Source organism: Microtus pennsylvanicus, chromosome 9 (assembly GCF_037038515.1).
Source record: "Microtus pennsylvanicus isolate mMicPen1 chromosome 9, mMicPen1.hap1, whole genome shotgun sequence".
NCBI lineage: Eukaryota > Metazoa > Chordata > Mammalia > Rodentia > Cricetidae > Microtus > Microtus pennsylvanicus.
The window spans coordinates 21,000,244-21,022,802 of NC_134587.1; the positions used below are offsets into that span (position 1 = coordinate 21,000,244).

Consider the following 22,559-nt stretch of genomic DNA (forward strand, 5'->3'; position numbering starts at 1 on the left):
GCTTCATGAGGGGTGTTCCATCTAGAATACCTCTTCAGATCAGGCCAGGGGAATGAGCTAAGCCAGGGTTGCATGCCAAGAGAATGAAAGCTTTCCCCAGACGCCCCACCTAGAGATTTCCACTGAATCTCTTTCCTCAGAACTGTGTGAGTGATAGTCTCAACTTGAAGGAAGGACAGGATGTATGGGTTTAACAGACCATATTTCAGCTAATAATAATAATAATAATAATAATAATAATAATAATAATGGGGCTTCTGTTAAGAAGGAAGGAAAGCTGGCTTGGTTGAATTATGTGCTGCAGTGTTGTAGAGGAGAGAGAAAAGAAGAAGCCCAAGCTGGGGAGTAGGCCATGACAGAACATTTAGAACCAAATTTGACATTCATAAGAATTTATGCAGAATAATATAGTGATTAAAATCAATATAACCATGAGATCAAACCTTGTCTTGTCTACCTATTAGCTCTATGAGTTACCTTTTCTTAAGGTTCAGTTGCCTTATTTGTAAGACAGGAGTAACAGCTGCTTTTAATATTATGATAAACGAAGTACTGTCGTATAACTGGTGCAGAGTAAATTGTAACCATCGTCTTTTCTTATGCTCTATCTAATAAGAATGGTTTGGTTTAGAGACAGTGCTCTCAGGTATCATTTCTACCAGTGTGTTTAGCTTCAGTTTGTAAGAAGAATATAACGAGAGGCCTTAAATTTATATTCATATTTATCATTAGCTGCTTACATTTATTCATATGAAAAAATGATGAAGGCCCAGAAAAGGTTTATTGGAAATGTGGTAAGAAACAAGGCTCTGGAGATATTTGATAATAAATAGATTCTCTGGGATGCGAAGACTGCATTTGTAGAAGGAGGCATATATTGAAAGAGAAGACTTGGCATGACTTGGTGGTGTGCTTACTGAAGTGTGACGTAATGAGAAATGTAGAGGGAATGTATTTGTAAGCATACAGGACTGGGTTATCTTTCTACTTGTTATACACAAGTTGTATGCATACTTTTATCTGTGTTACTACTGGTAGAAGTTTTAAATATTTACAATTTTTATCAATTCTAAATACTGCCATTAAGGGCATCATTATATATAGATACTGATATATGTAAGTGAATACTGGTACCCATTGTATCCCCTTTTCTACCAGATACTTTTAATAATCCCAATCTAGGCAACAACTAGCACTGTCAGACTGTGAGAGGTTTTTGGTCAGTGATGTCGTGCTTCATTGCGATGTCTTTGTAGCTTTTTGTAAGGTTTTTAGCTTTCAGGGCTTCTTTTCTTTTTTTAATCCCTCTTTAGGGCTTTAGTTCATGGTTCTGTGTCACTATTTTTCCCTAAGTATTTATGAATGGTCTTATTTATGAGATCTTTTACAGTTATATGTATGCTAGTTCATGGTTCTGTGTCACTATTTTTCCCTAAGTATTTATGAATGGTCTTATTTATGAGATCTTTTACAATTATATGTATGGAATCAATTTTTCACAATTTGATGTTTATATTTATTTGTTTGTTGTATATTTTGATAATGAAACTCCTAACTTTGATGGATCCGTTTTCAGAGATTTTATTTCTGGTTGCTTTTGTTTCTTACTGAAGAGATCCTGCTTTGCATCTGAAGTTAAGCACTTATATTTTACTAACCTTTTGGCTTATTCTAATCTGGCTACTATTACAAATTACCACATAGCTGATAATTTATAAGTATTAAAAATTTATTATTCACAGTTCTGGAAGCTGGGAAGTCCAAGATGAAGGTACCACCCGACTCAGTGTCTGGTAAGTGTCTCACAATTGTTTTCTTTTAGTGTTGCAGAATCCTGGCTCGGTACTTACTAAGTTCTTAATATGAAAAGACACTTACGTGGCATTTATTCTGATGGTAAAAAATTTAAACATTATGGGTAATATCTGGTGAATGATCCCTGGCTCACAACAGACATGGCAGGGAAGTAGAAAGAGAAATAGTTGTTTGGAGAAGGGACCAAGCACAGGGTGGCATTGCTTTATAACCATCTGGTGTCCATGAGAACTAAGCTGTTCTGAGAACTACAGGAATCACTTCTGATGGTACCCTGGGACCAAATCATCTTCTATCTTTAAGGCTTCATCTTTTAACATGCCGAGGTATGAATGTCCAACACTTTAGGGGACAGACCTAGGGGACAAACCGTATCCAATCCACAGCACTGAAAGCCTTTTTCCTTAGAGATTTCACCTTCTTGTTGTGTCTTCTCTCACATGGTAGAAAAGGGAGCAAAACAATTTGTCTAGCTTTTTCAGTGGAGTAAGGTTCACAGCCTCAAGAAATCACTGCAAAAGTGGAAAGGTAGGAAGATGGTTGTGAGTGACTTTTCCTGGGGGGAAATAAGCAAACATCTGTTCACTCCAAACAGGGAAGCAACAGCTGACCAAAGAAACAGTTCACCCAAATCTAGCCCAATGGGTCGCATTTGGTTTACTTGTAGGAATGTGGGCGAAGTGTTTATTACAGGAGCATGGATGACTCAGTAGCAGCTGCAGCATCAAAGTTCCATGCTAGCATGGATGATCATTCTCAAAAGCTGTATCCCTGAAGCTCTGTGCATAACTTATGGGTAGCTCTGCATGTTGGAGAGGCCATTCTCCCAAACAATCGTTACTGCTTTTATTATCTTCCAGAGGAGTTTTATGAATTTTGTAAGTTTCAGGAGACATTGGAGCCCTATAAATTTCCTTTGCTTTTTAAGTCCCATGAGTTGGGAGGCAATAGGTACAGAACATAGTTTTTTAACATCTCTTCTAAGAGCACTAGTGTGTTGGTAAGGAGAACATCTTTCCCAATTTCTTTCCCGAAGGCCCTACCTCACCAATACTGTCTCTTTGCAGTTCTTACATACAAATTTTGAGGAAACACCAACATTCCCATTTCTACTATATAGAAAAGTACCTGATTGTTAGGTATCTGACCTTTGTGACAGACTGAATTTAGCCTTTGAGTTTTGAAATTCTTACCTGTTGGATTTTGGTTATAATATGTATCAAGTCAGCTAGAGATAACATATACCACTAAAAGTATTTTAAGTAGAATGAAATTTAATTAAACTAATTGAGTACTTAAGAAACTATAGAATAACTGGCTCCTGGTTCCCACGACTGACTTCAGAATATTGCTGCCTAACTGAGTTGTTAAGGAAGTTACCTCTGGTTTAAATCAAGCCACTCTCCCAACTGCTGACTTCATGATTTTACTACTTTACCAGCAATCTAGTAGACTTCAACCCCCTCCAGCCCCTTCCTAAAGAAATAAACAAATTAAAAAAAAAAAAACAAATAAATGATCTAGGGCTTGAGACAGAAGGAAGACAGCTGGGACAACTTGGCAACTGTCAAAATTAAAAAGGGCTAATAATGTATTTAATGGCTAGAGGCATGCCTAGAAATTTTTGAGTTCAATCCCAGTGTTGAAGAAATCAGAAAAGGTAAGAAGGAGGGAAGGCAAAATGAGTAGAAGGCAGAGAGAAGCCAACTCTGTCTATATATGTGCTTACTAATTTCTCTTCTATACTTTTTGTGCAATCAAATAATTAAGTGTAATAAATGCTCACAGAAATACAGCGTTTAACTCTTACAGGAAATGCAAATATTGATTGTTCCCTTTATAAAGATTATTAAGGTCTTTTCAAGTACTTCATTCTTTTTATATAGTATCATTATTTTATGTATCAGATCATGTTTGGGGATATGAGAAGGTGCTCCTATGTCCTGTGTCCTAAATAAGGAAGACATTCCTAAAGCCTTCCTTTACCCCAAAACTCTTCTGATGCCTGCTCTGTTTTCTACTGGAGTTTTTACAATCACGCTTTCTCCAAGACCACACCATGTGCTTCTGTTTCTTTGCCTTCTGTGCATATTCTGGCTCACAGCAGGGCCTCCCTTCCTCAGCCCTGTCACTTCGCAGCTGACAGCTGACCAATCTTGCCTCCTAACTTCTGGGATATAGCTCTTAGCTTTTCCGTTCTCTCTCTAGCTCCAGCTTCTTAGATCTTTATTCATTTCCTTGGTTGGTTTGTTTTATTTGACTTGGAATTTGCTGATTGCTGTATTCATAAAGGTGAACTTGCCTATGTTTTGGTCCTGACGATTTTTATCTCTTTGCTGTTTAAATGGACCTGAATGAAAACTGTGAACTTTCTCAGATCCTAATTGTACACATTTTTTATATATATGTCTTAGACACCTCAACCATAACAAATGAACAAACACAAATCAGAAGTTTTCATTTTCTGCTAAAATCAGTTTCTCCTACACTCATCCGCATTCATTCATGTTGCAGAGGTCCAGTGGCTTCAGCCGTTCTTTTCACTCTCACATAATGATCTCAACAATCCTGCTTTCAATTTCAGTTGTAGCTGGTACCTTCTTTCCGGCCTGCTGTCACTTCAGTAGGTGTACCAGAACCTTCCTCCGGTGTCATTGTAGTTCACCGAGTGCTCTCTCCACTTCCTTGCTTTGTCACCTTTAATTTGTTCCTCTTATAAAGCAGTGAAGGAAATAATGAAAACTTCTCACATTTGGGTTTTTCCTTGGTTATAATTTATGTACAACAATAATTTCCACATTTGCTTACAGTTGTCTGTTTTAACTATGATGGGTAGGGAATTGTGGGTGAATCTGGGAAAAACTGATGGAAGGGAAGTTAATATAACCAAAACACATTGTTCAAAACTTTATAGAATTTTTTAAAAACCTTACAGAGACTTTAGGCACTTTTGAGTTGATCTGGGCATTTGGGAAAGTAAACTTTGGCTCTATATGAAAGTTTACCCAACATAGTTTAAAAAAAAAAAACCTCCAGAATTCTGAGGCCATGCAGTCTATTAACACTGGAATATGATAACAGACAAATTTAGTTTAACCTCTGCAGTTCATGGTGAAAGTGTGAGTATGCATAGAAGAAAGCCTGTGTGTACCCATGTAGCTCCATGTTATCCACCCCTTCGGGATTCCATCTTTATTTCCACCCTGGCAGCCACTGCCCTGCTTTCTGCCACTTTGGGCTGTTTCTGGACTTTTATTTAAATTAAGTCATGTGTGCTTTTGTGGCTTGTGTCTTTCATAATTCTTTTTAAATAGTTGTATTATTGTTTATATAGTAGCTCATTCTTTTATCTTACTAATTATATTTTGTTTTATAACTGTGCCAGGATTTGTGTAATCATTCACCTGATGATAGACATTGCAGTGTTTTGGCTTGAGGCAATTATGAGTGTTCAAGTTACAAGCCCTTGTGTTTACACATGATTTTATTTCTCTTGGGTAAATATGAGCATTGGGATTGCTAGAGAGTATTCTAAGTATATGCTTAGTTTGAAATTTGGCAAGTGTTTTTCTAAATGTCTGTACCATTTATTTTATTCTCTAAAAGCAACACTAAGTAGTGCCTATGCTTAGTGTGTCATTAAAGAACAGTTGATATATTATAGCATCTGTCTAGATTTGGTTTGGTTTTTAGTTTTTTGAATTAAATATGAGTACATTTTTCCCTTTCCCTTTCTTCCTACCAACCCTTCCAGTGCATCACCCTATACCTTGCTCCCTCTCAAATTCATGGTCTCTAATTTTTAATTGCTACATAGATATTCCTAAATATATGTAAATAGACTGCTCAGTCCAGGGGCTGGAGAGATGGCTCAGTGGTTAAGAGCATTGCCTGTTCTCCCAAAGGTCCTGAGTTCAATTCCCGGCAACCACATGGTGGCTCACAACCATCTGTAATGAGGTCTGGTGCCCTCTTCTGGCCTGCAGACGTACACACAGACAGAATATTGTATACATAATAAATAAATATTTAAAAAAAAAAAAAAGACTGCTCAGTCCATTAATGTTCCTTGTCTGTGTGATTTCAGAGCTACTTGGTGTTGTTTTTAGTGTGGTTTCTCTGAAGACCAATGGAGACCTGCATGCACTCATTTGTCATTTGTATACTTTCCCCATAATGGATTTATCCAGATACTTCGCTCATTCATGCTAGAGGCTGTCTTTCTTTCCAACCTGTGTAATTTTTGTTTCTTTCTTTGCTTCATAAACTTTTACTGTTTGGTAAGATATCGAATAGAACTGATGATGACAGACATCATTAACTTTTGAGTATTTTTTATTTAATTTAGTATCGATTTTGTCATATGATTGTATCTAGTGAGATGCTGACACAGCCTTGATTTTTAACTTGCTAATAAGGTGAAGTAATTGACTAATTTTTTTTATATGGTAAACCATTTTAGCAGCCAGGGATCTAATTCCAATTAATCATGAAGTATTGGTCTTTTAAAACATTGTTGATGTGATTTGTTGAATTTCTATTAGGCAGCCTACATGAGTACTCACCAGGATTATTGCTCCATTTTTCTTTCCTGTCATTCTCTGTTGGAAATTATTTGGGACAGTTCCCAGTCCTACTGTGTTCTGGGAGAGTATATAATTGTTTTTTTACTTTTCTAAATATTTGACGAAGTTAAGCTGTGAGGTCATCTAAGCATTGATATTGTTTGGGGTGTGTATGTCTGTCTGTCTGTCTTGTCTATCTGTGTCTCCTTGTGTGTAAACTTTTATTATTGTAAGATATTAAGCCATAGCTTTATCTTTGATGAACAGGTACAGCTGGGGGTAGATGAGCTCATTGGTTGGTGTCTTTCCTATGTTCAAGTTGTCCTAGTTTTAATACTTAGTAACAGATATGTCAACACTTCAGGTTATCTTTATATTTAAGTGAGATTTGGTCTTTGAAGGGATTTATCTGTTGTTGAATTTATGAGTCCAAATTGTAGTACTTTCTTTTTCATTGTTAATACTCATACTATGTGCCTTTTCTCATTTTGTAAACATATACTGATTTCATTGATCTTTTTAAAGAATTGAGTGTCTGAATTTTCTTGTTTTTGTTTTCTGTTTCAGTGATTTACACCTTATCTTTATTATTTGTCTTTTTTATTAGTATGATTTCTTTTTCTTTTTCCTGTTTTTCATTACATTCTCTATCTATCATCTATCTATCTATCTATCCATCCATCTATCTATCTAATCTATCTATCCTGTGACATGGTTTCTCTCTGTAGCCCTGGCTGTCCTGGAGCTTTATAGACCAGGCTAGCCTCCAATTCAGAGATGCACCTGCTTCTGCCTTCCAAGTTCTGGGATTAATGGCCTGTATCACCACCAGCTGACTATTCTCTGTCTTTTAAAGTAAAAAATTGATCATTTATTTGAAACCTTTGTCCTTTATATATGTATTTATTACTATGCATTTCCTTTTATAGTATGACCATAGCTGCAACTTGTGCATTTTTGATTATTGATTGTCTTATTCCATTAAAAATACTTATTTTCCTTTGATTATCCCTCTTTGACTAACAGATTTTATAGAAGTGAGCAACTTAGCATGCACATTTTAAAAATTGTTACCCACTTTGGTTTTATTGTGATCGGAAAATTTGTTTATGCTATCATATTCTCTGCTTACTGTGTTCTGATGATATTTTTAGAGAAGTTTCCCGTTTGTCTCTGTACATTTGAAAATACTTGGGTCAGCAAAGTGTTTTTAGCAGAAACAAGTCTGCTGTATTGCAGTTTCCTTGCTGCTACGTTTACCCCTCACTCAGCTGCTCTGCCTGCTTCGGACTCTAGTATGACGTGTTAGACTCCACTTCCTGAGCCAGGCTCCAAAGACTGTGCAGCAGGGCATTATTCACCTCAGCAGGTCTGCTGACCAGGGCTTTGCCTTTCAGGAGTAGATTTCCACATGGTCTTTGTCAGCTTCTGTGCCATTCATGTAGAATACTCGCAGACAGCTAGGCGTTTGGGTACTTTATATTCTCAGTTTGCTTGGGTTTTTGTTCTTCTGGTAGTTACTCACTAGTATTTTATGCCTCCAGATTTCCAGATGTTTCTGTAATTCTGAATTCTGACGTCTGCACCTCATGTAGCTAGTCTTTTTGTTCTGCTCTTCTCTGTCACAGCTGGTAGATGATGCAGCATAACTGAATAGGGAGCCACCAGTGCATGCTTCTTACTCCCTTTTGTTACCATTTTTCACAGACTCTTCCTTTGGCTTTTCCTCCTTTGGAAACTTTGTAGTATCTTTAGATTGTGTATGTGTGCACCCATGCACACACAAGTGTGCAGGCATGAAGCTTACAAGGGAAAGCTGGAGGTCCCTTTAAGTGACATTCCTCAGGAGCTGTCTACTTTGTCTTTTGAGGCAGGGTATCTCATTAGGACCTGATCTGCCAGCCTGCTGGACTCCTTCTTTCTTTTCAGGCACACAGCACTACAGCTAGCCTTTTCCATAGGTGCTAGGAATCAGGTTCACGAAAGCACTTTGCTGGCCGAGCTACATCCCCAGCCCTATGTTGTTTCTTTGAAGCAGGTTTGCACACAGTTCAGGCTGGCCATGAAACCTGCTGTGCAGTAGACGTTGACCTTGAACTCAGGATCTTCCTGCCTCTATCTTCCAAGTGCTGTAATTCGAAGTGTGCACTACCAGACCCCACCTAATCTTTTCCTTTTATAAATTGAGTTAGAATCTCGTTAGAAACAATTACCACCTTACGTATGGTTATTGTGCTGCCTCAATCCTCTTCTAGTATTAGAAGTTATTACCTCTAAAGTACTTTTTCAATTTTTTTATCTGAGGATTCTAGATTCCAGAAACTCTGTGTGATATAGGCAATGTAGGCATCATATTTATCAGGTAAAAATGTTCTGACTTATGTAATGAGTACACGATACAAACCAGACTATTCGATGCTAGAGAGATATCAATGGGTATTTTTCTGGGCACTAAGATGTTGGAAGGAAGGACCCCTCAGAAAGAGTGGAGCCAAAGGATGGAGGGAAGCTGCATGTTAGTCATTCTGTAAATAGAGCTTCTTCATCCGGAGCGAATCTTTCCCAAGAGCTTTTGAGGTATGAGAGTCATCAAATTAACCTTTTCACATAGCCTGAATAAGATGTTTTGTGTATTTCATCCTGAGTAATACACAAGGTTGTCCACTGTCCCTCACCTGACCTTCCCTGCTCATCACATCTGTCTGAGCCATTGTGTTTCAGCCTCCTGACATTCACTTCTTCATATAGAAAGCTCTCTTTTCTGGACCAGTGTCGGAAGTTTGCCCCATCTAGTCTGAGGAATCTTCCTGTGGCTGTTCGTTTCTCACGCTTTGTCTCAGTTATCCAGAGACCATTGTCTGAATAACTGATGCTAATTCTGTGACCACTTGGCTGGAGATGCAGGATGCCTGAATTAAAATTTATTCCTGAATGTGTCTGCAAGGTATGCTTTAATGAGACTGGCATTTGAAGCTGTGGACTGAGTAGAGAAAAGTGCCTTCCCTAGTATTGATGAGCGGCATTCAATTCCTCAAGGCCTGGAGAAAATGGAAAAATAGAAGAGAAAAATTGTTTTCTCTGCTTGGCTGCTTGATCTGAGATGTCAGCCTTCTCCCACGACTCAGACTTAAACTCCATCAGCTCTGTAGCTCCAGCTTTCCTTGTGGGCCAACATAATTTTATTTGCTGCTTCGTCATAATAAATCATTGGTTCCTACTGGTTCCACGTCTCTGAAGAATCTTGACTAATTCTGACCTTAATTATAGATGACTCCCACTGATCATAGTGTCTAGGTAATTGCTCTACCATTATCTACCCCTGTACCTATTAATTTCCTCCATAGAACCCTTCACAATATGTAATTATACATTTGATGTTGTTTTATTCGTCCTTTCCCTGGGTCTAAAGGGCAAGGACTATATCTGTTTTCTTCTACAGTATGTGTGTCCTTTAATTTTTTGCACAGAATACATAAGAAACCATTATGGAAAAGAGAAGGAGGGCTGAACTAGGACTTATTATAAAGTTAGATTATTGAGAGTTTTCTGGTTCTTTCACCATCTCTCTAACATGGTGTGATGCATTGGATGTCCTGACTGATGTCTTCAAGCATCGGTAGTGCCAGGTGCCTATTAGGTCTTCTTCACACCTGTCCCCAGGCTTCTGTGAGGATCGGTCTTGTTATATTGCTAGGTCTGAAGATATGGCTCAGCTGTTAAAGGCTAGACTCACATCCAGAAATATAGAACTTGTTACATTGGTAACTGGAATCATGAAGGATTACAGAACTGTCAGTGTCGTAGTTAATCCCACAGGCAGGGTAAACTTGGAGTGACTGACCAAAATTGATGTGCAGTGCAGACGATCTAAGAAAGTTTCAGTTGACTATGCAGAAATTTTAGCTGGAGACTGAGCATCAACAATGACAGTGTAAGGGACTGTGGGAAAATCAGTTAACCAGCCACATACAATTATTTAAAAAAACATTCATTTCTAACTTTCTGGTCACTGGCAAGAGAAGTTTTATGTGTGTTTTCTTATTTATAAAGGCTCAATGTACTTTAGAATTTCCTTTGTCATTTGTTTTCAATCAGAAGTCTTCTTGCTCTATGGAAGAGGGAGGGAAATTTTACCAAGGCAAAAGGGAAGATCCAGGAGTACTCCTAACTCCTGCATGGTGTAAAGTGCTTTCAGAGGCTCCTACAGGAGTGGCATGTGTGGGGACAGTGGGTCCAAGGGGCTAAGAAGATCACTAGCTGCAAGAGCAGGATGTCACACAGGACGCCAGCCACCATCCCCTCCCACCTGATAAAACATCCGCGTGAAATCCTTACTGCGGCACAGCACTCGGTCCTGGTGGACTGCTAGCAAGTCAGCTGAGTCTCTTGGGCCTTCTGTGGACTGCAGCATTTTCACTTCTACAAGCTGTGCTTTCCTTTGCAGGTCTGCATCAGTTGGGTTCTTCTGTTTCTGCCAGGCCATATTCTTCAAATAAGTAGAAAATCTAAAGAGATTTTTTGATGGAAGTATCCCAGGTGTAGAAGAAAGAGGACCTCTTATCTCAGATGTTTTAAAGAACTAGAGAGGAGATGAAAAAAAAATCAGAGTCAGATTATCTGCTTCGAATTCTTTGACACTTGAAATTCAACTGGAGGATATCAAAGAGCATGAATAGCACCAGGGAGTCCTGCCTGTTATGTTCATGAACAGCACTGTCAAACTGAATGGCTTCATGAAGCTGGATCAAATTCCAGTAAATAACCTGCATGTCTGGTGCAAATTGATCAGTGACCTCATCAAGGTAATGAATAATCTGTCGCCAGATCCTGTTCCAAGGAAGCAGTAGAGGGATCAGTGCTGATTTAGGGTCAAAGAGCATCAAAATTCAGCACCCTGCCAACATTATTTGAATTTTAAAGTCATTTAAATTTAAATTAATATTTAACATTATTTATATTGAGAATATATATTTAAGTGTATTAGAAGTACTTATAATAGCAGCTTTACCTAAAAGTAAATGTATGTCCATTAATATATTTATTTAGAATGCCTGTGTCCTGTTTCACTTGACCCTTAGTCAATTAGGCAGGACTGTGTGTTTGCAAGACTTAATCTCAGGGGCCAGCTAAGCAGCTGACGTAAGTCAGAGCCTATTGATTATGCATATATTTCACTTGACAGTAAAGGGAAGACAGAACTGAAATGACAGCATCAGGTGTTGTCTGTTTCCGAATGTGTCAGCGTTCTGGTGCAGTGCATCAGTGTATCAACAGTACCTCAGTGCGTCAGGTATGGCCTGGCCTCCCATAAACAGCTGCATCCTAAAGAGCCCACACCTTGTGCTTCCAGTGTTGTCGAAATCTGTGACTATATCCAAGTAGAAAGGAACGTATTTGTCTAGTTTGGCAAATTTAGTACATGTGAATAAAGTGCTCTTTTTCAACTAATTAAAGAATCAATTGAATGTGCTGAAGAGGCAAGGCTTATTAAAACCCAACTCTGAGGCATGTTTGAAAAGCATCCAGGTTTTAGGTTTACAGCCAGTAGAGGATCACTAGGGGATGTGAGAGGTCTTCTAGGTATTTAATAGATAAAGCCAACTTCAGGATTTACACCATGCTGAGAATTTTATATTGCTATTTTTCTCTGCAGTTTCTTTGTTAAAAGTTTACAGGTTTCTGCAAATCTTCGATGAAGGCTTTCCATTGTCCAACTATCTTTTTCTCTCTTTCTCTTTGAATTTTACTCATTTCTTAGTTGTGTGCATGCACACATATGTTCTTGTGGAAGTCCGAGGGCAGCTTGGGGATCAGTTCTCCCCTTCTACTTTTTCTGTTTCACTGCAGGACACTCCAGGCTGCAGAGTTCCAGATGTGCTCCTCTTGTATCTGTCTTTCTCATGGATTCTAGTGTCCAATGTAGCTCATCAGGCTTGCCCAGCAAGCACGTTTACTCACCGAGCCATCTCTGCCCCTGTCTAGCTCTTCTTAACTGAGGTGTATTTAATGGGAGGTTGAACTCAAGGACCTAAGTATTTTTGAAATATTATTTTAATTTTTCTAGTAGAACTTTGTAGTTTTAGTTTGAGACTTTAGTAGTAAGCCAATTAAGTAATTTTGATAACTAGCCAAGTGATAGAGGTTAGATTGTATCTTCCTGTTACAAAGAAAAAAAGATGTGTTGGAGCCCAACTCACATTAGACACACGCAGATCTCGTTGGTTTATCTATCATCAAACAAAAAATAGAAATTGTAGCAGACTGAAGAAAGTTAAAGCACAAAATTCAATGTAATATGGGATTTGGAATCTTGGGACAGAGAATTGTGTTAGTGAGAAATTTGATTTAGGCCAATAATTTTTTTTGCCTAATTAAGGGTAATTTCTTGGCTTTGAAGTCTATGGACTTGTACGATGTTAGCATTAGTGGGACTAGACTAGAGAAGCATGTATAAGAACTTGCTAAAAAAACAACAACAAAAAGAACTTGCTGTTACTTTTGCAATGTTTGTAAATATAATCTCAACTACTTGAAATATAAAAATAAGATAGGTTACTTGTGCATGCCTGCAATCGTAGCATTGAGACACAGAAACAGAAAGTCATCAAGTCCAATGCCAATGTAAGCCATATAGTGAGCTTGAGGCTAGCCTGTGTGTACCAGGGAGGCAGAGGCAGGTAGATCTCTGAGTTTGAGGCCAGCCTGGTCTACAGAATGGTTTCCAGGACAGCCATGGCTATACAGAAAGACCCTGTAAATGCTGAAAAACAAATAAATGACTAAATTTGTTTGCATTCCATATATTTTTCTAAATATTAAACATAAAGCTTAAATGGCTCTAAATAAGAAGATACAGGAATGAAATGAAGATTGTTTGAGGAGAAATATTTTACCCACATTAACTATAGCATTCTTTTTGCTAATTAAAGTTCAGTTTTATACATTGCTCATTTGAGTTTCAAAATATTAAACACTGATATGTTAGGAATTTCACGTGTTAACTGATAATTACTCAGTTTATAGCACACTCCATTGTTATTTAACATCTGCATTCAAATGGACTGCCCTTTTTTTTTATGATAGCCATACTGTACATTTTACAAACCAGAGACTAGATTTGCAGTGGTATAAAATCATGTTGGCAGTTTTAAAGCACTGAAGATTTGGCACAGCAAATTTGTGTAGCATTGAAGTTTAGAACATTTCTGGCACACAGAAAATCAGCTTATATGGTATCTTTGGTTTAGTTTGTTCCTGTTTCAGTTCCAGGGCTTCAGTTCTTTATGTGAATTGTTATTTGCTTCATTCACAGGGGATAGTTTTCATTGAGATTGACAGAGGTGCTCATAATTCCCATTCCTCATGACTGACACAGTGGCTTTTGCCTCCCAAGTAGACTTGAAAAAGTTTCAAGCCTGTCATTTGAGAATCTTAACCTTGCCATTGCAGACAAATGTTCATTATCTCGGTTATCCGTGGTTTCCCATCATCAGTTAAAGCAGAAGCTGAAGTAAAGTTTGCATTCATAATGGAGACTGAACATCTTCCAGTTAAAGGAAACAATATTGCCTTAGTTATCTAAGTTTACAGATATTTTCTTTGAGAAAACTTATTTTTAATCAAGATAGTTTTATTTGGGAGCATATGTTGACATTAGGTATATTAATGTAAGAAGAATTTGCTGTTCCAAAAGTAGAACTTTGTAATATTCAAATAATCTTGTTTTATATTTTGAAACTAATAGATCCTATTTGATTTAGGTTTTGTTTCAAGCTTGCTCTCTGGATAATATAGAACAAGCTTTATTTTAAATGTGATTTACTGTTTTAATTGCTTATTGATGATAATAGCAGCCATCATGCCATCCCTAGTCTACGATTAATTTAAAATTTCCATGGAGGCCTGGGGAGATGTTTGAGGAGTGTGAGAACCTTAGTTGTTCTCGCTGTCCCCCATTTAACAAAAATAGACATGGTAACACAGTCCTCATGCGGGGAGTGCAAGAGTTCATTGACCACTAGGCCAGGGCAAATCATAGAGTTCTCGGTTCAATGAAAGAACTTGTCTCAAAATTATGTTGGAAAGTGATATAGAAAAACACTCAATGTTGAGTATACACATGCATGTGTACCCAACCGTACATATGTGTGCATACAACACACGCGCACGCACACACACACACACACACACACACACACACACACACACACACACACACACTACAGCAACACATAAATGAGAAAAATAATTCCCTGTGAGCAATAACTTCACATTTTAAGACAGTAGATAGTTCCATGGGAACAAGGGTGTCCCCTAACAGTATTTTTACTGTGTAAAAAGACTAAAACTATAATACAGATATTATTGAATTAGCTTCTATAATGATTAATTGAAGTTTAGTGATTTCTTTTGCAATTAGAGCAGAGAAAAAGGTGGTAAACATTTACGGGATGAGGGGTCGAAAAGGTGTTATATTTTTAGTTGTTTAAAGAATGACTCTTGATTATTTTAGCCTTTTAAAAGGCAAAAAGATGAAAATCCTTTTGATGTTTCCTACAGTGGGTATTTAAGACAGACTTTTCTTTCATAATTTTGTGTCCTACTCACAGTATGAAGAGTGTGACACAAATATACAACAACTTCCTGTTGTGTTTGGATTATCCGGGAATGTAGGGTCCTAGTACAGGGAGATTCAGTTTCTGTTGTCATGGAACCCAGGCCCTGGCATAAAAACCACATGCACTGAGATGTTACAGCCGTGGTAGAGTAGAGGCAGGGAAGGGAAACGAGCTTTGTCAGATCCTTAAGAAGGCGTGTATCTGTAGGAAGAAAAAAAAACCACTAAAATATCACACCTTCAAGTTCTTCTTAGACATCACTGTTTGATGGTTCAAAAATCTTTATTGTGATCAGATATGTTGCTGATTTTTAAAAGTTGCTACAGGAGTAATAAGCACTCAGGTATTTTACATTTTCTGCCCATAGAGACTCTTCAGATTTAACTCTTGCTTCTTCATGTTTAATTATGTATTTCTGAATGTTTTTTACTGCTAACTCATTAGTTCTCATTGAATTGTTTCAACCATCACTAATTTCAGCGCTTTCCAATTTTTGTAATATTTTGTGTAGGTTTCTTTTCATTTTATTTTTTTCCCCCCAACAGGATTTCTCTGTAGCTTTGGAGCCTGTCCTGGAACTAGCTCTTGTAGATCAGGCCGGCCTCAAACTCACAGAGATTCACCTGCCTCTACCTCCCGAGTGCTGAGATTACAGGTGTGCACCACCACTGCCAGCTCATTTTTTTTTTCATTAAGCCATGACTACATTCATATAGTTGGCAAGTACAATTGAATAGTACTTCTTTTTAAAAGTATGAATGAAGTGGAGCTTGGGAGATAACTCTGTGAGTAAAGTGCTGTCAGCAAAGGACACAAATTTCAGCTTCTGAACTCAAGTAGAAAAGGAAAAGTTTCAAACCAGCAACTTAGTATGTTTGTTTATATGTATAATCCCAGTCCTGGGAAATGGAGACAAGTGGGTCCCTGAGGCTTGCTGGCCAGCCAGTCCGTCTGTTCAATGAGTGGTAGGTAGACCAGTGAGAGATACTGTCTCAAAGGAAAAGGTGGACAGTACCTGAGATCAACACCAAGGTGTCCTCCAGCATCTGCGTGCTCACACACACACTCAGACACACATATACATGGACAAATGCACACATGGTGTGTATTTATTCATATGCAAATAAAAAATGACTACTAGTTTGCCTCATTTGTTAGCAACATGCAGAGAAGGAAATATAGCAATTGTATGTTGTCAAGTACAACTGAATCGAGAAGTTGGTTTATTTGATGAGAACCAGTGATGGTGATAACTGTATTTCTCCCTGTTTTAGCTCAGCTTCAAGGGTAATATCTAGAATCTGTAATAATTCAAAAGTACATTCAGATTTTAAAAATTCATTAATTTTCTGTTCTGGCTTTAAAGAACAAAACCAGATTGATTGATGAGAAAGTACACACAAGGAAGATATACTTGATACAACTCATTTTAATGAAAATATTCACATTATTTCATTTAAATCATAAGGTTTTTATCAGTCTGTGGAGGGCTATAGGTCTTGTTTTCTTTAGGACCAGACAAACAGTTAACATTTGATAGACAGCTAAGTGAAAAGCAAAGGTATTCTCATTTACAACTTACTTTTTCATTTACTTCAGACCTATTGAGTAAAACTAATGAAGCTGTCACCCATAGTTGACCTAGACCAGAGATACCACGTGACTCCTACTCTGCTTAAACATTGGACTACAGGTGTATTTACAGAGCCGCGCACCTTTCCCCCTCAGAAGTACCTAGGGCAGGCCCTTGCTTACTGTTAAACAGTATCTACATCCCCAGTCCTTGTTCATTTGTTTTTAAGTCAGTTTCACTAATTAGCCCAGGCTGAACTTGACCTTATGCAGCCCAGACTGGCCTAGAACCTTCTGAGTTGTGGGTTACAGTTGCAAACCACTCCATTTATAGATGAAGTAGGTCTCATTGTGTCTTCCCGGCTGACCTGGAACTCCCTCACAGACCTCCACTCGTGGAGATCTTCCTACCTCTGCCTCCTGAGTACTGGCATTAAAAGCCTGCCCTGCCATTAAAAGTAAATTCTTTAAACAGACTAGAATACTGAGCTATTTTCTTAATATTTCAGACTAGAATAATATTCTCTTTTCATAGTAGGCAGCCAAGTTGTCCTAATTATTTGTTGTAAGTACAGAAAGATTTTTCTTCTTGTTCTGCAGCTGACTACAGATGTATTTGAGAATCCATCTAGAAATGCCATAGTAAGTGTATTAATTGTGCTGTCTTTGGCAGTATTTGACTTCAGTGGCATAAGCTGCCTTTTGGGAATCAGGATGCTTTTCTCAACAAAATGTTAGACAGGGAACGGAGCTTTGACTGTGCACATGAATACCACGTCTCTTTGCATTGAGTATGATCATTGAATGTTGAATAGAGTTGGGATTTGCTTCATTGTTTTCAGGGTTAGAATCATGGGATGTTTTATTTTTCTCAAGAATGAAAGAATGTGATATTTACCCAATGCACATGTTTTGACAAAAGGTCAGTTTCATTTCCTCAGGTCAGATGTGAGACCTGATCTGAAATTCACAATTAATTTCACAATGCTTTTGTGTTATTAAATAAATTAGAAAATTAAATTTAATAGATAAATTATGTTGTAAGCATCATGAGTGCTGAAATCAGGTAAATCTCATCTGTTTTATCTAAACAACTTTAAGTGTGTTTTTTTCCCCTCCCAGGACATTTATTCAGACCAGCTGGGGATCAGCCGTTTAACCTGTCCACAGTGTCGAGTGCCTTCCCAATGGTCAGCCACCCAGTCTTTGGTCTACATTCAGCCAGCTCAGGGCATTCAGAATTTGGTGGTTTGGGGACACTTGGTACACCCACAGCCTTAGCCGCACATCCCCAACTAACATCTTTTCCAGGTAAACATCTGCTGTCGTGTCAAAGGAAAGGAGCAAGGCCTGCAAATGCTCAGACAGGCATTTGTTATTAAACTGAACAGCAAAGCATAGTGTGTTAGATTCATGGGCAAGAGTTGGCTCAGTTTTATTCTATATAGCAAAATACAGTCACTATGTGTGTTGGGATGCCGCAGTTAATTTGGTATTTAGGTGTTTGCCTACATAACAAACACAGAATATTTAAGTCAAGTGTTTCTGGTGTATTTTACCAAAGTATTGTATGTATAAAAATGTGAGTGTACAGTTCTAATTCTTTACAGCTTTGGTTTTTTTGGGGGGAAGGGGTGTGTGTGTGTGTGTGTGTGTGTGTGTGTGTGTGTGTGTACATGTGGGAATATATGTGTGGAATTCCAGAGGTTGAAGTCAGGGGTCCTCCTCAATCACTCTACTCCTTAATTTTTGAGACCGGGCTGTTTCACTACACTTGGAGCTCTCGGATTTGCTAGAATGGCAAACCAGCCAGCTCCAGGTTTCTGTTTCCAGATGTGTGCTTGGCTTTTTACACTTGCTACATAGGATTGCTGTCTGTTCTTCATGCTCTTGTGGCAAGTGCTTTACCGACAATATTTAAATCAAGTATTTAACCTGACTTGAAATGTGTGCTGTGACAGAGCACTTGTCTTCCATATATGAGACCCTGGGTGAGACACCCAGCACTGGGAAAAATTATCCTAGAACCTGAAGGTAGAGTCTCGCTTTTCTGACAACTATTTTACCTTTTTATTTTTCTCTACTTTGTTGGGAAGTTGAGGCAGACTCTTAAATATCTATACTTTTTCCTTTTTGAAAACTTTCCAAAGCATGTTTGGAATACATGTTTCCCCAGCAGTTAGGCAGTTGTCTTATGTGCCTGGTAAGGGCCAATGTAACATGGAATTCTGTTGACTGTGGTCACACAGTAGCTGAATTCGCGTAAATGTTATTGAAAGTCCAAACTTCACATTAATCACTACATAGCATGGTTTAGTTTTAGTAAGGAAGCTTGGTTTAACAGCAGAGCTGAGTTCTAGCTGGAAATCGATCTGAATATAAATCTCCCCTTGGACAAATCCCTGTCCTTCTCATCTCTGGATTTTCAAACCTGTAAACTGAAAACTGTAACATTCCTGCTTTCTAGGGCTGTTTGAAGATTCCAGTAGACAAGCATGTCTAGTTTGCTGTCCAAAGGAATGTGGAGTTAGTCCAGAAGAGCTATTGCCATTTTTTTCCTGTCTGCTTTAATGACAGACAAAGTATCTATTGGTTCTTTAAAAACAACCAAGTATCTTTTGAAACCCAGAGAACAGAAAAGATTTCGGGTATCTCTCAAGTACTATTTGTTGACTCATGTTCTTTCTTTAATTTGATTGTCTTGGAGAGGGGACGGTGGGAAAACTTTGTGAACAGTCAGTGTTGACCAAGTTTGAATATTTGTTTTACTATATTAACAGGGACTTTAGACATGTGTGTATTTCTAAATCTTTTTTTTTTTTAAAGTATGTTTTAGGCATGCATCACCACGTAGCCCTAGCTTGCCTGAAACTTTTCTGTGTAGATCAGGCTTCCCTTAAGCATGCTGAGATCTACCTACCTCTGCCTTTTGAGCAATATCCTGCCTGCTTCGTTCTGCTTTTAACATGGTTGTTTAGTACCAGACATCAATAGCTGTCTCCTGAAATAAAAATTTTCCGATTCAAAATCTAAATAGTTAATGGCAATGTAAGTAGTTACTGATTTATATCTTCAGTACATTTTTTTCTGTGGTAATTTATTTTAGATGGTCAATGAATATTAAAAAATAACTCATTTGTTTTGCTGGGCGTTCATGGCACACTCCTTTAATCCCAGCACTTGGGAGGCAGAGGCAGGGGGATCTCTGTGAGTTCGAGGCCAGCCTTGTCTACAATAGCTAATTTCAGGACAGGTTCCAAAGCTATAGAGAAACCCTGTCTCGACACCCCCCCCCAAAAAAGCATGAAAAACAAACAGTCAAACAAAACTTATTTGTACTTTAATAATGATGTTATCTTTAGTATATAAAACTAGCCCAAGACCAATGAGACAGTTCGGTGGTAAAAGGTGCTTGCTGCCAAGCCTGAGGACCTGAGTTTAATATATGGGATCCACATGATGCAAGGAGGAAACCTATTCCCTCTAGTTCCCCTCTGACCTCTACTGTGACATTCCTACACATACATGTATATAAACATGCAAACACACACAACAAATAAATAAAAAATATTAAAGAACCTAAACAAGCAGTGTGATTCCTGAACCCTCAAAAGGCATTCCCCCATTTCACCAGCGTTGTTCTCTGCATGAGACTGCTTATGCCGGGACACACCAGGGATAATCGGTGGCTTCCTAGAGACAGATATGTGTAGGGCAGAAGCACTAACGATAAAACGTGCATATGCGTATGTATTTCTTAGCCAAATGGATAGAGATTACAGCTGATGATAGAGAAACCACTTTTGTTTAAGTTACACTTTGGTGCAATAAGTTAAATATATAAATTCTCTATAGCTCAGAAGGGTGACTAAATGGCCACGTTAGGAAAGATGTTTCCCATAGACACAAAGAAATCACAAGGAGAAGTTAGCAGTGTTAAGTAAAGTATAATTTTTTAGAGATTATTTACATGTACCACTTTTTATTTCAAACAGCAAGTGTAAGCTTATGGATATTAATCAAAATTTCATTTTATATTAAAGTAGTGTTTTTGAAATTCATTTAAAAATATTTAAAATTCTTTGTGTTTACATTTTAAATGCTGTAATTCTGTGACGTTTTGGGATTTTTTTATATATGAGTGTGATTTTTAAATTTTACATCACAGCCAGGCATGCACACATGCGACTATAATTATAGATCTTGAAAGGCAGGAAGATCACAAGTTTTATGCCAGCCTGAGCTAAACAGTAAATCGTGGTGCCAAAAAACAAATAACAAGAAACCTACAGAGAATTATACTGCAGGATCACGTCGCGATTCAGTGTATACTCTAAAATGTTAGCATCACACCTGGAAATAACCGTTGTGGCCACTGTAGTGTCGCCTAGACTTTCATCCTGTGCCTTCTACTTATGTTATTTTTGTTTTCTATCTTCCGTTTGATAAGTGAGTTAGCTAGTAACTAAATTTGTATAGTTTCCTCAATTTGAAAGCTACATAAACTTTCCATTAGAAAATAATTTCTTGTTAAATAATATCAGAGATTTATCTTCAGAAAAGGCCATTTTCTTTATTGTATCTAATTGATCTTGTATGTTTGTCTCTGGGATGCATATATTTTTCCTATTATTTTTCTCTAATACCTACTGTATCCTTGATTGCTATTAACATTTTGAGGTATGTTTTAATGTTGTTTGATTATATCTATCACATTTAAAAACCTTCTACTTGGACTACTTTATTGACTTCTTAGTTATTTACGAATCTTTATATCCAACTTTTAGACTTTGGTCTGAAGTTAAATGAAACAATTATTGCTGTGAAATTGCATTCTGTTTTTGTCAACTAAGTGGAAACTAAGTTACAAACCTGCCAGTAGGAATGGGCCCCTGCCAATAAGATCGCCCTCTCCTCAAAAATATATTCCTTCTTTTATCCATCTAAATGTGGTTTAGACAGTGGTTGAGTACCTGATTGATTAACTGGAATTTATCTGGTTCAGCGTACCAGGATGCAGGGTACCATTTGCTAGCTACTCCATTTTCCAGTTTCAGCAATGGCCTTTGCAGTATTTTACCTGTGCCATTCATCACACACGCACACACACACACACACACACACACACTGTGTTCATTTCAATCAAAGAAATAATGCCATTGTTTAGGAGACTGTGAAGTTTAGTGGCTTATCCAGTTGGAGATTGTTTCTAGGATGTGACGGGGGCAATCGAAGACCGTTTTTAGGATAATTTCCAAAGCTCTTTTTAATCTTTACTCATCTTGAATAAAACATATTTCATAAAAATTGGTTTTCCCCCCAAGAGATTTAATGAAGAACTTCTGTTTGAATATCTGAATCGCATTCCATGATTTTCTCAAATTAGTTGTTTGATATGAATTTTAAAAATGACTGTCATCTATAATTTATGAACAGTGTAAAGGAAAACTCATTTCCTTATAAATTTTAAAGGTAAAAGTTTTATAAGCCTTTGTTTGTTTGTTTTTGAGAAAATGTTTCTTTGTGTAGCCTTGGCTGTCCTGGAACTCACTTTGTAGATCAGGCTGGCCTCAAACTCAGAGATCCATCTGCTTCTGCCTCCTGAGTGCTGGGGTTAAAGATATGCACCACCACTACTTTGCTTATGCATAACATTTTTTAATGAAAAATTGTTTTGTAAATTTTGTTTGAGAACTGATTATTTGTTATTATAAAACCAAAAAACGCTAATAAATTTTCTTTTGGGGGGGGCTTGTCTACAGATTTACTTAATCCATGAATGCATTTGAGATTTTCATCTGACCCACCAGATTTGTCCAAGCCAGATTTATATTGTATATAATTGGTGAAAAATCTTAAGAGACTGCAGGCGTGAGCTTCAAATTTAAAGTCTTGAAATAGATTAATATTGACTTCATTCTTTTTCTTTTTGGCTTAGTAATTAGATGGTATAGATTATCAAGCCAAAAGGTTCTTTTTAAATTGTAAG

At 37.6% G+C, this 22,559-nt stretch overlaps 1 protein-coding gene across 23 annotated transcripts in view; it reads left to right on the forward strand.

Moving 5' to 3' along the window:
• The window catches only part of Baz2b (bromodomain adjacent to zinc finger domain 2B), a 208,788-nt gene that overhangs the window by 110,746 nt on the left and 75,483 nt on the right, over positions 1 to 22,559 (forward strand). For 17 of the 23 annotated variants that reach the window (XM_075985075.1, XM_075985085.1, XM_075985078.1 and 14 more), the window contains 2 exons: positions 1,743 to 1,793; positions 17,693 to 17,881. In XM_075985075.1, the coding sequence (XP_075841190.1) occupies positions 1,743 to 1,793; positions 17,693 to 17,881 (240 nt within the window). The remainder of the gene's footprint in view (positions 1 to 1,742; positions 1,794 to 17,692; positions 17,882 to 22,559) is intronic. The other 6 variants (XM_075985090.1, XM_075985091.1, XM_075985093.1 and 3 more) reach the window with 1 other exon arrangement.